This window comes from Nicotiana attenuata, unplaced genomic scaffold (genome assembly GCF_001879085.1).
Source record: "Nicotiana attenuata strain UT unplaced genomic scaffold, NIATTr2, whole genome shotgun sequence".
In the NCBI taxonomy this organism is placed as follows: domain Eukaryota; kingdom Viridiplantae; phylum Streptophyta; class Magnoliopsida; order Solanales; family Solanaceae; genus Nicotiana; species Nicotiana attenuata.
The window spans coordinates 185,106-197,508 of NW_017671853.1; the positions used below are offsets into that span (position 1 = coordinate 185,106).

General features: G+C 33.6%; 1 protein-coding gene across 2 annotated transcripts; it reads right to left on the minus strand.

The window, feature by feature from the left end:
- Nucleotides 1-5,269: 5,269 nt before the first annotated feature.
- On the minus strand, nucleotides 5,270-12,202 carry LOC109210558 (transcription factor TGA2.2-like). Of its 2 annotated transcripts, none has more exons than XM_019373986.1 (13): nucleotides 12,082-12,202; nucleotides 11,829-11,990; nucleotides 11,616-11,704; nucleotides 11,212-11,297; nucleotides 10,789-11,028; nucleotides 10,046-10,090; nucleotides 9,880-9,939; nucleotides 9,723-9,800; nucleotides 9,565-9,613; nucleotides 7,899-8,170; nucleotides 7,035-7,256; nucleotides 5,580-5,722; nucleotides 5,270-5,442 (listed from the first exon to the last, which is right to left on the minus strand). In XM_019373986.1, the coding sequence occupies exons 2-13, from the start codon at nucleotides 11,957-11,959 to the stop codon at nucleotides 5,352-5,354; spliced, it is 1,506 nt and encodes a 501-aa protein (XP_019229531.1). In that variant the 5' UTR covers nucleotides 11,960-11,990; nucleotides 12,082-12,202; the 3' UTR covers nucleotides 5,270-5,351. The 2 variants fall into 2 exon arrangements, with proteins under 2 accessions (XP_019229531.1, XP_019229532.1); XM_019373987.1 differs by having other exon boundaries at nucleotides 5,339-5,428.
- Between the last annotated feature and the right edge of the window lie 201 nt (nucleotides 12,203-12,403).

Below are 12,403 nucleotides of genomic sequence, written 5' to 3' on the forward strand. Positions count from 1 at the left end.
AATTTTGACCATAACCATAATGGTATAACTTTCTCTTTAAAAGAGATATTCACCATATGGATGTTGATGAATATGTGGTAGTACCAAATTAATTGAGAGCTCTAGAAGAGCCAATTATACTATTTTGGAGAAAATTAATTATCAATAAGACGTTGTGTTGTAGTAAGTCTCAAAGAAACTTATTCAGTTTCCAAAGTATACGCGAAAGCGGTTGATTATATTGAGACTATAAATAAAGAAAAGATTTAATATCTTCTATTACTACAACTTGTAGCGGGGTAATATATATGTGAAAAGCCACCCGCTTTATTCTCCAATTTGTACTACATAAACAAAAGAATACCACAATGAAGTGAATATTATTGATATAAAAACTCATATCACAATAAACTTGGAGTTTATTCATAATTGCACACATCATGGTGTAAACCTGAAGTTTATCAGTATTGATAATTTATCCTTGGCATAATTGGTTTGGCCATGTTAATTCAAGTATGATGTGCAAAAACAAAAAAGAATTCACATGGGTAAATATTAAAGAACTAAAAAGTTCTTTACGAATTCTCTTACATTGCTTATTCTCATTAATTAATAGACCAATTAAAATTGGGATTGAATCCCATGAATGCTGGAAATATCAAAGGTGAATATGGGCCCATTCACCTGCCATGTATACCACATAAGAAGCATCTATGAGATGGTTACATGTGCGATTACTATTAACCTGCAACCTGGCCGGTGTTTGCGAGGTAACTTGCTCAATAATTTAATATAGAGCATAATTTCCAGATTTTTTATTCAAGATAGTTCTTCTTGATAAGTTGGTTTACATCACAGTTGGTTTAGCAAAATGATTTATTGAGTACCTCCACTTAATAGCTAAACTATTGCTTATGAGAACAAAGTTATCTATATCAGTTTGATATACGTTATATACGAAAGTATATTATTTTCTCCCCTCACAAGTGGTTCAGGGTCAGGAACCAAATAATTCCATCTTATTATTATTGATGTGCGGTGTATATTTTGATTAACACCATAACGCACAAAGATGGGTTCTCAAAGTTGAGGAAACAAGTTAGTTTTTCTAACATGAGGGGGAGACAAGATACAACAGTTGAGAAAAAGTTACATGGAATGAATTATCATTTATACATCTAGATCCTCGAATAAAATAATATGAACTTGAAGTTCATAAAAGGATAATTCATGTGCAATTTATTGCAAAGCATGCCAGACGCATTTGCTGACCCAAAGAAAGTAACTATATTCTCATTGCAAATGCTCCTATTAGAATAAGTCCTAGAAGGACAAAGTCTATAGTACGCTTAAAGCATATAGACAAATCGGTTTCAAATAAACTTCTTGATAAAGAAGATGAGCAAATGATCAAAATGATCATAATAAAGGAGGCAAGTGATCTAGAAGATCACATGACATAACACTTCATAAAATCTCAAGAGAGATTCAGGTACCTGAAAATATGAATGAAGAGATCTCTATGTTATGTCTTTATGAAAAAATATTGAAACTGATATAAAATGTTTGTCGACGACATCTATGATAGCGCTAAATATATATGAGGATCTTAAGTCTGGAGAAACAATTTCGAATATAATTGGTTTCATATGAAAGACATGTAGTTTTGAACATGTAGTTCAAACACTTGAAAGTATAAAGTCAATGGTATGTGCAATCAGTTTTCGATATCTTATATGTCTAGCATGACATGAAAACTTGATATGCATCTAAAGTCTATTATATGGCTTATATGACTTAACAATCCCTGAAGGATTTAAATTGCTTAAAGCATATAGAATTCATGGTCATGAAGTACTACATCCTCAGTGCAATTTGTGCACAAATGTATCTTGCTATAACTATATGCATGATAATATGATAGCAAGAGTTTTCACCTCTATGTGAAGATATTGAACTAACGATTCCAACAAGATCATATGAAGACAATCCATCTCTATCAAGAATGATGATTTCAAGGTGCAATATATTCATTCAAGTTAATATGGATGATTTGTTCATCAAATCTCTATCAAAGATCTTTTGAAGATGGTGCACAAGATTGGAATGCAAATGCTTAAAGATGTGAATTGATGCTCTCATAAGGGGGAGTTAATACGCGTTGCACTCTTTTTCCCTCACAAGGTTTTGTCCCACTGGGTTTTCCTTGCAAGATTTTTAATGATGCAACCAAAAGGCGTATTGTTAGATATGTGTACTCTTTTTCCTTTACTAGAATTTTTTCCCCACTGGGTTTTATTTTAGTTAAGGTTTTAACGAGACACATTATCTGTTGAATAGACATTCAAGGGGGAGTGTTATAAATAGAATTGTATTTATGGTGAATGTCTATATTTAGAGAGATTCTAGGGTTCATTGCTTGGTGGCTAAGTCACCCTCTCCCTATAAATAGAGGGTTCTATTCTATTGTAATTCATCCCAAAATTCAATAAGAATTCTCTCCCTCTACTTTTCTCTGTAATACTTTTCTTCTTCTTTTATTATTTTATAACAAGGGGATTAATGTAAAAAATGATTACGAGATTAATATTGAGAGCGGATTCGATCCAGTACAGCTTACTACAAGATAGTTCCTTAATACACTTCCCAACAAAAAACCTACAAATGCTGACTTAAATTGGTGCTTATATTAGTTGCATAGATATAGAGGTTCCACGTCACAGGCAATAGGTTCAGGGTGCTAAAGCACCCATATGGTACCACGTGGATTCGCCCATGCCCTTTATTATAATCATTCGAGGACTTGAGATACGGTGCTTTATTGTCGTGCAGGGATGTTAGCGATTTGATCCGCTTATCTCTAGTACGTGAACTTTATTAGTATCAAATTAGCATCGAATAGAAATCTAGATAGAGCTTAGCCAAGGGGTAAGGCAACGGATTCCAACCCACTATTAGTATCAAATTAGCAACAAACAAGAATCTAAATGGGGCATAGTTAGGTTAAAGACTTCTGTTTTAAATTATACATCTACTGCCCTCTAACTTGTTTTACGACCCTTTCGAGCAGAAGCTGATTAATTTTCATGCAAAAATCTCACTTTCAACAATCACCCAGCACTTTCCGGGTAAAGTACACAAGTAGCTTTCAAAGTGAATGGTTTTAAATTTTGTCTTTGCTTGCCCTATGGAACAACTTCAAGTGTTGCACCATATGTATAATATTTACAATTTTTTGGCACTTTCCAAGTAACGTTTTGTAGGGTATAACCACTATTTCTTCTTCCATTTTCTGATTGGCATATTACATAATTACTTCATTGGAATTGTCCCACTTTACGAGATGCACCCTTCTATTTTGGGTGCTTTAGTCGAAAACAAGAAAAGAGAAATATCCGGTGATAATTTCTATTCAATTGACGGATTCCTAATTTTTTCCGGTGAAAAATAGGGATATTAGTCGAAAACAAGAAAAGAGAAGGTGAACAATAAAAATATAAAAATAAAAAGATATATTTAATAAAAGAAATATTGTAAAACATGAAATAATAACAACTACCCAGTATAATTTCACGAGTGGGGTCTGGGAAGGGTAGGATGTAAGCAGCCTTACCCCTACCCTGGAAGCGCAGGTAGAATTGTAAAACCTGAAAATAAAATAAAATAGACATAGTATTTTAAAATAATAACGTGTCAAAAGATGATTGGTGTGTGCAATACACTGCTTCTTCTCAGACGTATATAGGTTTCAAAGGGTGGAATTTATACCATTTTAAATAAATATAAGGGGGTCATAAGACCCCCGCAAAATAAAAAGGTGCATCGGGTAGAGTGGGATAATCCATGGTAATTATGTATTATTCCTTTCTGATTTGGAAACTTTCATTTTCATCAGAACCGACATTGTTCTTGAACTCCTTTTCACCTTTTTATAAACCAAAAAAGTTACAATCAAAGCATCATTACCATATCATTAAGGCAAACCTAATTACTATAACGACATGAGATTATAATAGGAAATATATGGTCATAATCACTTGGTAGTATCCAATAACAATTTAATTCGGTAAGTGAAAGCACGCGGGTAATGACAGGTAATGTCATTTTTTCCCTTTATTTAATTATATTTTCATAATTTAATTTAAAATGCGTCAATCAAAAATAGTACTTAGCTATAAAATGATTCTAAAATAATTTAATATTTTTCATTTTTTTTGAGAAAAACGTATAATAAAATCCATCATAATTGAAGGCCGTTTTTCACCGTTCAAGAATTCATGATTAACTCACATGTTTTGCTGTTGAATTTAAGATCAAAGGGCTGTCCTATTCAAGAGGTGAACTGGGTAAGGGGTTGAGTGAAATTTACTCTCATTGTTTCCTACTATAACTTTTCCTTAAAAGGTTCCTTGTATTTTCCATCCTTTATATCTACAATGTATTCCTCAATTTTTGCTAATTCTATTGTTTTTCTTCCATTTCCGCTCGTAATTACTATGATAGTTTTACAGTTCTTTTGTTGTCAACTTGGTTACGTTGTTATGGTAGTATAACATTTTTCGAACTATGAGTTAACGTGCACCTCCTAGCCTAACAAAAAAATTGACACTCTCTTGACACTTGAAGCGTCATCACAAGTTGAAAATCTATTTGGATAGGCAACCTAAGAGAGTTGGTGAATTTATAATGAAACAAAAAGAAGGTTTAAACAAAAATATAAAAAGAACAAAACAAGTTGCAACCAACTTCCTCAAAATCATGGGAGTGGATGAATTAGGTATTCTTAGCAACTAAATTTTGCTTTTCTTTTCTTTCCCAATGGAGAATCCACACGTTGTTACGTGTGTGCCATACTTGAATATGCAATCTCTCTAAAGGCGGTATTAGAATTTGGTTTATGAATTTTGAATTTGTCAATAAATCTATAACTTTTTTTAGTTATTGATTTAAAATTAATTATTTATATATTTTTTCTATAAAAATATACTAGAATCTAAACAAAAATTACTGAGTTGGTCCGAGCTCGACGGTATTACTCTAGCTCGGCACTGAATCTCCTCTACTCCATCCCCTCCCTTACCCCCACTCCCTTCTCTCTCTCTTTTCCTATTCCACTAAGAAAATAAAGGTGCTTAATATTAATTTCCTATTATCACACGCTTATTGCACAATTTTTTCCATCTTTACCCTAGAGGTAACTTCCTCATGCACATAAACTTGATTCTTTACATTTACAAGACAACTCAGTAATAACGACATGGAGATATCAAGAAGCTAACAACAAAAAGAATAAATGAAAAGAAAAAAAATCTTACTCATCTAAGTACGTAGCTCTCAGAAATACAATTTGATCATCATCAAGAGTAATATGATCAGAAATTTGAGAAGTAGTGGTTCTGAGAGGAATGTACCATTTGTAACTCCGTTGTTGTTTGACAAGAACTATCATCTGCGATCAGTGTCCTAAATTATATATAATTAAAGAAAAGATTATAATACTAATTTGGAAGACCAACTTCATTCAGATATTGATTCTTTTTCCTAATTGTCCAATTTCTGTAATGACAACAAATTTCATTACAAAGATTATAGAATCTTACTCTCGTGGACGAGATAACCATAGAGAACTTAGGGCTCGTAAACGACCATAATACTCCCCAATCACCAAGAAACATCGCGCTGCTTGCCTAACTGTCAATATTCTGTGTAACTGATGCAATGTTTGTTGTCTCAAATTATCGGCCTGAAATTAAGATTAGTCGAACAAAAAAGAAGTCAAACTACCATATATTCTAAATTGAATGATAAAGACAATGTAGACAAAAATTTGATAATTTATCATCTATCAAAACAAAAACAATCAACTAGAAGTTTGAAGTGGACCCGTAAGCCAGACAATTTGGTCATAATCTTTAAAACAATACTTAAAATGGTGGAAATTAGTTTAAAAGTCTTCAAGTTGTCTTGTATAGTTGTATGAGATACATTGGAATATTCCAATCATCAAATAATTTCTAGTATTTTGTCCATTATTTTTAACTATAGTAATATGTTGACATAATATTTATACAGGCATCACTTTCAGATAATTAGATAATGAAATTAAATGTTACATAAAATATGATAGTAATATATAATTTAAGACTGATCAAATCAAGCATGCGTGTTTTCTTTATCTGCAAACCAGAGTGTTATTATTATTCTGGTGCTTGAAATGGGAATCAAAATAAAAGAAAAGGATAAGTCATGCCAAGAGTTAATTAGTTATCTTTAATGTAATATATAACAAAGTCACAATCCCAGGTCTAAAGGGGCCTATCAAGGCTCTAGCTTACCAATTATTTCAATTGTGGGGACCAATGTATTAGGAATTTCATTAAGATCTTCAATGGAACCAAATGAGTTTGCTTTGACAAAAAATGCCAACAAGTTCTGTATAATACTACTTACAAGTCACTGTCGAAAATCTGTTGCATTGAGTCGTCACATCCTCTTCCTATTAGGTATCTTAACAAAGAAAAATGTCCCTACCAATGGAATATCTTTTTTCCCTACTCTTATCTTCTTTCTAGAGTAAAAAAAGGCAGCGGTGCACTAAGCTCCCGCTATGTGCAGGGAGCACAAGGGTCTATTGTACACACCCTTACCTTGCATTTCTGCAAGAGGCTGTTTCCACAGCTTGAACCCGTGACCTCCTGGTCACATGGCAGCAACTTTACCAATTACGTCAAAGATCTTATTTCTAGAGTGAGTTCATAAATTCATACTATTAAAAAGGGCTTTTGATGCTACATTTTTCGAATAAAATCCTAACTCTTTAAGGGATGGTAAAGGCCTGTCAAAATAGTAATACTGGAGTATGACTCATTTGTGACAATAGGTGCAAAATTAATATAAATATGTACTTTAAACATTTAGACTTAATATAGTTGGAAGAAAAAACAGTAGTTGAATCGGCCTGTAACATAATAAATTCCATGCAGAGAATCATATGACGGAAAAATGAATATGCTAAGCAAATACAGGAATGATGATTGGCATAGTACTAATGTTACCTGACGAACAAATCCTTCAAGATTGGAAAGCTTGCCTAATGCAAGAGCCATATGATGCATCCCATCATTGATAGAACCACTTGCAACAGTATCAATTAAAGATTGTTGCAATTGTTCCAATCCCTGGGAAAGGGCATCCTCTGCTTGTTGGGAAGATTGCTGGAGGCTGTAAATTCCCATAAGTTGCTGCTCTGTTAAAGGGTCCAATTGTCCAATCAACATCTGTGGTCATTTTCACAAAAGATCATATGATTAGAAACAACAAAAGTATAGCCTTTCAGGTGCTAATTGATTTTCTATTGACTATTGTTGTAAGGCATATAAAGATCACCTAAAAGATAACTATATTAACTTTTCACGGTAAGTGAAACTATTTACCAAGAAAATAAGACAGACAACCTACTATAACAGTAAAATTACACTGATACTGTAAAATTATTTAGTGTTAAATGTATATAAACTTGATGAATGGAATGAATCCCACATCGGACGGGATGAGATCCCTGGTTTCCTTATAAGGTTTGAGCAATCCTCCTTCCTTCCAGCTAGCTTTTGGAGTGTGAGCTAGGCATGAGGCTTATTTTGATCAAGTTACATAATGCAGATCATTGAATAAAAGGAACCTACTACTACAGGACTTGAAACAATACTGCCGAACCACCTAATTAAATCAGTTTTCTCATTAAAAGGACAATCTTTATTTGTCATTTTCATTAAGAGAAGGCGCATCTTTACTTTGTAACATTATAGAAGCCCCTCTATATTTTGCAGTATCAGTAGAGGTGACAAGAAAATTATCCAACCACATAGGTTAGGACAAAATAATAAGGAACTCATTCTTACAATATTGCATGCAACACTTACCTTGATCAGTTCAGATGGCCTAAAACCACCCATCCAAAGGAAGCATCGTTCAGCTGGAGTTGTCCACATTCCAGTAATTAAGTGAAATACATCAGATTTTGCTGCCACACCCTTCAGGCTGAAAATTTCGTCGTAATGAGCTATATATCCATCAACTATTAACCTAAGATCACCATCTGATAAATGTGCTTGTAATGCAGTTCGGAGCTCGGACATGTGCCTGTGATCATCATCCAACCACCTTGAGTATTCCATGTCAAATAATGCAGCACCTGCCAAAAAAATAATAGTATTCAAGCAGGGACGGAGTCAGGATTTTCATTAAGGAGAGTCAAAATATAAGGAAATAAACTCACCAAGAGTCAAGGGGTGTCATTATATAGTATATATACATATTTTTTTTAAAATTACCCAGCTACACAGTATAATTTTCTGACGAAGGGGTGTCGGTTGACACCCCTTGGGTACATGTGGCTCCGCCACTGTATGCAAGGCATCTCAATCTCTGTGTTTATATTGAGAAACTAATTTTAGCAAAGGCATGGTGTTGGCACGTTAAACTGTATATTTTTATTTTTACCAAAGATAATCTTACTGTTATGGCAAGATGATATGATAGGTTTATTACCATATTTACAGCATAGTAAGAGAACCGGTATCAATGTACTAAATAGAACTACAAGGGAAGTTTATCAAGTCATAACTTATTTTTCAATTAATTAATCAATTTTTAAATATTGGTGGAATATTGTCTATCAGAAAGGGACAAACTTTCTGAAGTCAAACTCAAGTTGTTTAGTCTGCTACTACTAGCAAGAATTACAAAGACCCAACATGCAAAATAAAGTAAAAAATAATGTTGCTGTAACAAGTTAAAATATATTGATAGAATATAAATTAATTACAATATTAATGTGTATAAGTTAAAACCATGTTTCCTGGTGGCTCTTAAAGGCTTAAACGATGGGTTGTTTTTAGGAATGGCTGGCGGTGCGGGTGCGGAGCGGGTTCTGTCTAAACCCGCACAATTTCAACCACCACCATCCCCCCATAGGATTTAAACTCGTATTCACCCGCCCCACACTCCACCCGCGTTCACCCACCCCGCCCCGCACTGCAATTTTTAAAAAAAAAAAAAAATCTCTTTTTTTGTTGGTTTTTTCCAATAGTTGTATTATTTACTATACAAAGACGCCACAAACATCTTAATTTTGCATAAAGATACACTCTGTATTTTTAAGCCTAAGCATTTTGTTCTATTTGCTAATCATTAATTTTCACAGATATGATTTAAGAAACACCATCAAAATTATCTTCTACGTTTTTAGCTATTTCTGGTATTTCCTATCGACGAAACAAAGCAAAGTATGTAGACTTTGATAACTTTGATAATTGACATGATACTCTGTACAGATTCCCATATATTGTCATTCTACTATTTTTAGTATTGCTTATTAGTTGAAAAAATAAAATCCCCAACCCGCGCCCCGCCCCGCCCCGCAATACTTTTTTAATTTAAAAATTGAACCCGCCCCGTCCCGTCCCGTCCTGCAACCGCTAACTCCCAAACCCACCCCGCCCCGCTAACACTCAAAACCCGTACCGCACAGCCCCATTGCCATCCCTAGTTGTTTGAGAAAATGAATAATAGTAGTTCAAAATTTACCAGAGCTGATGTTGGCACCAGCAGCAGTACCTCCTCCCAAGAAAATCCCCTGTTTGCCACAACAGTCAGCAGAAAATCTTTAAATACCCACTTGCATTTATTATTCTACATTAAAATAAAAAATAAAAAGATGAGTTATATTTTCAAATATTATTAACCTGAGATCTAGCCCGTTGAAGTTCTTGCTCTAGCTGAGAAAGTCTTATCCTGCTTGTTTCTAACTGTTGTACATAAGCCTGCACAAATTATAATGTTAATACAAACTAAATTGGCTGTATTTTGACTTTAAAAAGGGAAGCAAGAAAATCGTCCTACCTTTTTTCTTAGCCTGCTTTTCTTTGCTGCTTCTCTATTTTGTGCTAAACGTCTCAATGTCTGCAGTAAAAAAGAAGATAAAAAAAAGACTTTAAGAATTTTAAAAAGGTCTAATTAATAATTTCAGAAAAACAAGTTTAATTAATTGGAAGTGCTAGACAGCCACCTTAGGATCAGCCATCCTCTCTGAGGTTGAACCAGCACCCTTTCTCTACAACATATATCAAAACAAAAAACTAATTTTATATTACTGTTGTTGATTATCTAGAAAAAATAGACATACTCAAAAAGAGAATACTTCAATAGCGTGAAGTTGGTTCGTTTCCCCTTATTTTTCCTTTTGAATTTGTTAAGCAATTACTAAAAGGTATAACGTGTCAAAAAAGGCAGAATCTTTTGGAAGACTATGATTTTTTGATAGACACTCTCCAGTTTATTTATTACTAAAAATAACATTTGATGTTTACATGAGCTAATCCATGGCTGAATTTGGTTTTTATGGTTCCAAGAAAGATTAAATACCTGAAGGACAAGGAGTTAACTACAGTTCTGGGGATGAGAGAAGAATAAGATGTTATTATCAGTAACTTAAACTACAGTTATGATTAGTCAACAGAAAAAAAAGATAAAGTTAAAAGGACAAACAGTATAAGTACTGTAAAGATTCTCTTTTTTAGCTCATCTCATGTCAGAATGTAAAATCAGAGAATCATTCAGAAAATCAAAAACTCTGTCTTTGGTGTATTCTTTTGCAGTTGTTGGGATTTGGTATTGTATCTATACAAACAGTGAAAGGAATAGAGTTAATTATGAGCCAGACTAAAGATGCCACCTTTTTTCCTGAGATCTTGGGATATTGTCATAATAGCACAGAAGATTAGCAAATTGTGAAAAGAAAAAAAAAAGAACCTTTTCCATATTGTTGGGCTTGGAAGCTAATTCAGTTTGTAAATTTCCAGTTCTTGGATTATTATCACTTGACATCTGTTGATGAAGCTGCTGCTGCTGTTGTTGTGTTAACTGAAGTTGATTTTGTTCCGAGGATGCTTTTGTACTGATAGGAGATTCTGGTTCCAAATGGGCTTGAGCTCTACTTGAAAATGAACCTGAATCAGTACTGATATCTTCTTCTCTTGATTTTGAATTTTCCTGGTTGTAAAGATAAAGCCAAGAAAAAATATTAAGTGTTTTGCAAAATCATCTCCCCTTTATTAATATAAAACCTTACAAAGAGTTACCTATTTTGAGTTAAAGTCCAAGCTTATATTGCACAAAGGACAATTTAAAAACAATATGGTCAAAGAAGAAAGGATAAGCACAAAAAGGAAATACTTTTAGGGTATCTTGGAATCTCATAGGCCAAGAAGGAAACATATCCAGAGTTGCAGCAGGCTTCCCTGTGGAAACTGCATATAAAGCTGCACAGAATCACAAAAGCAAAATCTTTAAGGATCATCACATAAAAGAAAAGAATTTCAAGATCAAACATCATTAAGTGGAGGAACCTAATCCCCCCTTTTTTTTCCTTTTTAGCTGCAGTTATGGAGTCAGTAAATCATGCAAAGGAGTTCATGTTTCCTTGTATGAAACCCCACGCCATTCAAGTCCTTTGCCACAAGAATGATTATTGTACTGAAAATGGTAAGCCCCTTTAATGAGACTTCCATTGACATATTCAAACTCCATAACCACTCTACATTGCAAACGTCAGAAAAGGAGAGAGATAAAAACCATACATGCTTTAGCTTCATCGTTATTGATCTTAAATCCTTGTAGTGCAAAAGCTTCTTCTAGCTCTCCAAAATCAAAAGAACCTTCTTGATTACTATAGCACAAATATTTTTACACAAAAGAAAATGTTAAAACAAGCTAGAACAGACTTAAAATGCCAAAATTTAAGAGGAAAAAAGGAGCAAGAAACAGAATTTATCACATGAATATATACTTACTTGGGAGTAGAATGATACATGAAGCTTGTGGTAGCAGGAGTTAGCCCCCTAAAAACTGCATAAGGCATATTATGGTGATTTGATGGTCCTGAGTTTGTTAAACCAGTCTCTCCAATTCCTTGACTTGCCATGCAAACACCTTTTCAGACCATTCTTGGGCTTCTGATAGAATATATTATTAAAAGATGTTAGCTTGAAGTACTATTAGAAAACCAAAGAAAGTTGCTATATTTAGCTTGTTGGATTATTCTACCTCTGTTTCTAATTCTTCTTCTGGACCAAAAACTAAATGAGAAACTAGACGCTAAAGATTAAAGAGGAAGTGAGGAGCAATAAAGATCTAAGCTTTCTTGTCAAAGCATAATATATATGTGTACACATAGACATATATACAACACTTGTCTATCTATCTAAACAGGAGCCAACAAGAGGGTCCACTCTTTCTACTATATGTCGACAGCTTTTTTTTACTCCCTCCTTTTTAATTTACGTGGGGCAAAGTTTGAATAGGTACCGAAATTTCAAGAATAAAGGTTAAAACTTATGGTCATAAATATATCCTAATATATAAGATT